A 3,151-nucleotide genomic window follows, 5' to 3' on the forward strand; every position below is an offset into this window, starting at 1 on the left:
CAGGTCCCCTATTTTCTCTCTTCTCCATTTTTTCCAGCCCCTGGTGGCTTTCTGCCATGTACCCCCACCAGGCACCTCACTCATCACCCTGGTCTTCCTAGTGGCCTCCATCCCAGGAGGAGCAGGGAGTTCGCATGTGGTGCTTTGCCTTGGCTTGGTCCCTGCCATGAGCTGCCTTCCTGCACTGCCCCAGAGTCGCTGAATGATGTCCCTGGGGTGATGGAAGTGTGCAGAGAGCTCACTTTTCCCCTGAGTGCCTAGTGGCAGGACAGTTTTGCTAAATGTGGTGCCCGTGGCCCATCTCTAGTCTCCATTCCTGTGGGCTGTAAGGGCAGGAGATGATTGTGGTTGTGCTGAATGGACCAAGGAGGAGCGGGAAATGTGGAAAACTCAGGAAACTGTTGGAATCTGAGCAGGGCTGGCATTTTTGATTTTTGCCTTTTGAAGTAAATGTAAAATGCTCATTTTCAGTGGAGTTCCTGGCATTGTGATTGAGCCTTGATGCCTCTCCAGATGGGTTCATTGTGCTCCCAGAGTTACAGCTTTGTGCACCCTCCTTTAAAACTAGAGTTAGTTTATAACAGGGTTGATCCTACACTGGCTTAATCAGCTACATGAACATTGAATTTTTGGATCTAATCTGTTTTTGTGTGCCCTGTGCTAGTACATTGGGGCAGTTTACTGCAAGGACAGAGAAGCATGTTAACTGGCCTCGGTAAGTGGAGTTTGAGCCTTCAATCAGTGAATTTTCTCCATTGTGGCTGTCCTTGGTGCTCTGCATGAGACAGTCCTGTTCGAGGGGACCATGACACCATTTGTGCTTTATTTTGGTGGAAACTTTGTCATTTCAGAAGGGGACATACCTGCCTCAGACATACATAATCCAGGAAGAGATGATCGCGACCGAGCACGTCAGTGACATAGAGCAACTCGGCTCCTTCATCTACCGCCTCTGCAGCGGCAAGGAGACCTACAGGCTGAAGCGGAGGAGTGCGAGAAGACGTAAGAGCCTTGCTGTGTTCAGCTGTCCTAACTCGCTTTACCCCTGCATCACAGTCATTATTTTTGCTGTTACAGCCATGCTGGCCTCTTGATGGCAAGAGGGGAGGATTCCCTGTGGGTGTAAGCGCACATGAGATTTTTTGAGCTGTTTCCTATTCATCTAAACCCAAATCTGGAATGATGCTGCTGCAAATGGATGCTGGGTCCTGTGTCTCTGTCGTCTATCAGCCTGATAGAAACACCAAGAAAATGGTTGTGGGAGCCAGCAGTTCATTTACATGTGGGCTCCTGGGGCTGAACTCATAGCAGTGCTGTTGGGAACTGTTTGGAAAATTTCCCTAATGGAGAAACCCACTTCATTGGCAGCTATTCAGAACAGATTAGATCTGCAAATTGCCTTTAATTAATTAAGTTTCTAATAATATGGAAAAAATTGTGAAGAGGGAACATTGGACTACCCTAAAATGATTTAATGAAAATCAGTAATAGGCATCTTAAATACAAATGGTAATATTGCTGCAAAAAACTCCTTAATTTCAGTATTTGTATTTATTTGTTTTTTTGATACTGGTGTACTTAAAAGGCTCACCTGAATCCTGAACCTACAGTCAATTTGGGTTTGGATCTGTGGGGAAGCTTCAGCGTGAGAGCGTTCGGGTGCAGAAGTCACCATGGCTGTAGCTCATGGTTGCTTTCCCAACAGGAACTGCACAATTACACATGGGGCTGCTGGCACGCTGGCTGCTGCTCTCGTGGAGCCCTGGCACGGTCCTGTTTGTCGGCAGGGCACCAGTGGGTTTGCTGTCAGAGGGGTGTGGCTGCGTGGCAGAGCTGCCCAGAGTTGATGACCTGCAGTTTAAGGATGTGGGGAGCATTACTTGTTTCCCAGAGAGGCTGAGGCCATAGCACAATCAGTGCATGTGGGGATACAAATAACCAGAGGGGTGGTGATTTAAGCCCTCCTTGTTTGCATTCAGAGCTGTGCTCTGTAACAGCCTGTGACTTCTGCTAGTTTCATGGGGCTTTCTGGTCTCCAAGATAACAGTGAGATGCTGTCAGCTGAAACTAGCTGTTCCAGGTGGCTCCCCCAGCTCATGGCAGCTCTTACTGCAGGACTATGGCCTAGAGAATATAGCTGTTCTTCCAAAAAACAGGCTGTGCTGCTTTTCACATGGGCTGTGTCGCTCCTGCATTTCAGTGTTCAGTGCTTGCACCTCAACTAGTCTTCTTCCCCTACTTGCTGCAGCTCTTGTAGATTATAATTTACTGAATTTCTTCTCTCCTCTCTTTGAATCACTTCTAGGTATTAGTCGACGTGAGGCTGGAAACTGTCATCGTATTCGTCACTTTGAAAACACTTTTGTGGTCGAAACTGTTATCTGCAAAAAGTCATGAAGCCACTCTCCAGATGTAACCTTCCTTGGCTTTGCTTGCACACACATGCACACACATGCTCTCAGCCCTCTCTTTAGACATGGTAATCTGTCTAACATTTTTTACTCCCTCCCCTGCTTGTGCAGCTCTAACCTCTTGGGTCCATTGTGGCCTCACAGTAGATTCTCTTCTCTCCCTGCTACCTACCTGAGACATTTTCTGGGCTTAAATTTACACAGTGGTCAAAGATAACCCAGGAGTAGATACAGATTCTTCCACACCACAGGATGGGAATTTCTTTTAGGAGCAGGTTTGGGGCCGAGAAGTGGGTGCTCTTTTCCTGGCTGAGCAATTTCAGACTGGTTTAGTGCTTTGAAACTGTCTTGGCTCCAGATCAGAAGGTGTATGTACAAGAGGAGGGTTACCATTTTGATGCTGATGTAATGACCAGAAATACGTAACCTATTAATAGAATAATACTGTTCTTTTCCTAAGTGCATCTCATGTAGGAAAAGAATAGTTGTGAGGCTACAGACAGGGTTATTCAGAAAGCTCAGCAGAGGGAGGATTTCTGTCCAAACCGTGCTGTGGTGGTGGTCCCAGCTTGGTGAGGACCAGATTTTGAAACACTGAAAGCCACCACTGTGTGTTGTTTTTACAACTGGCTCCTGGACTTACCCCTCACCATGTCTCTTTCCGAAAGCGGCACAGCTCAGCATGACCCACTGAGCAATGCGAGGTATCCTAATGGGTGTTCAGGGTGGGCAAGAGACCA

General features: G+C 47.3%; 1 protein-coding gene across 1 annotated transcript in view; it reads left to right on the top strand.

Annotated features, from left to right (window-relative positions):
• ITM2C (integral membrane protein 2C) overlaps positions 1-2,686 on the top strand; it is an 8,631-nt gene extending 5,945 nt beyond the window's left edge. Inside the window, exons 4-5 of the mRNA XM_010167516.2 lie at positions 852-1,002; positions 2,306-2,686. Of these exons, the coding sequence (XP_010165818.1) occupies positions 852-1,002; positions 2,306-2,397 (243 nt within the window). The 3' untranslated portion in view covers positions 2,398-2,686. The remainder of the gene's footprint in view (positions 1-851; positions 1,003-2,305) is intronic.
• The last annotated feature ends 465 nt before the right edge of the window (positions 2,687-3,151 follow it).

Source organism: Antrostomus carolinensis, unplaced genomic scaffold, assembly GCF_000700745.2.
Source record: "Antrostomus carolinensis isolate BGI_N321 unplaced genomic scaffold, ASM70074v2 scaffold6075, whole genome shotgun sequence".
Classification (NCBI taxonomy): Eukaryota; Metazoa; Chordata; class Aves; order Caprimulgiformes; family Caprimulgidae; genus Antrostomus; species Antrostomus carolinensis.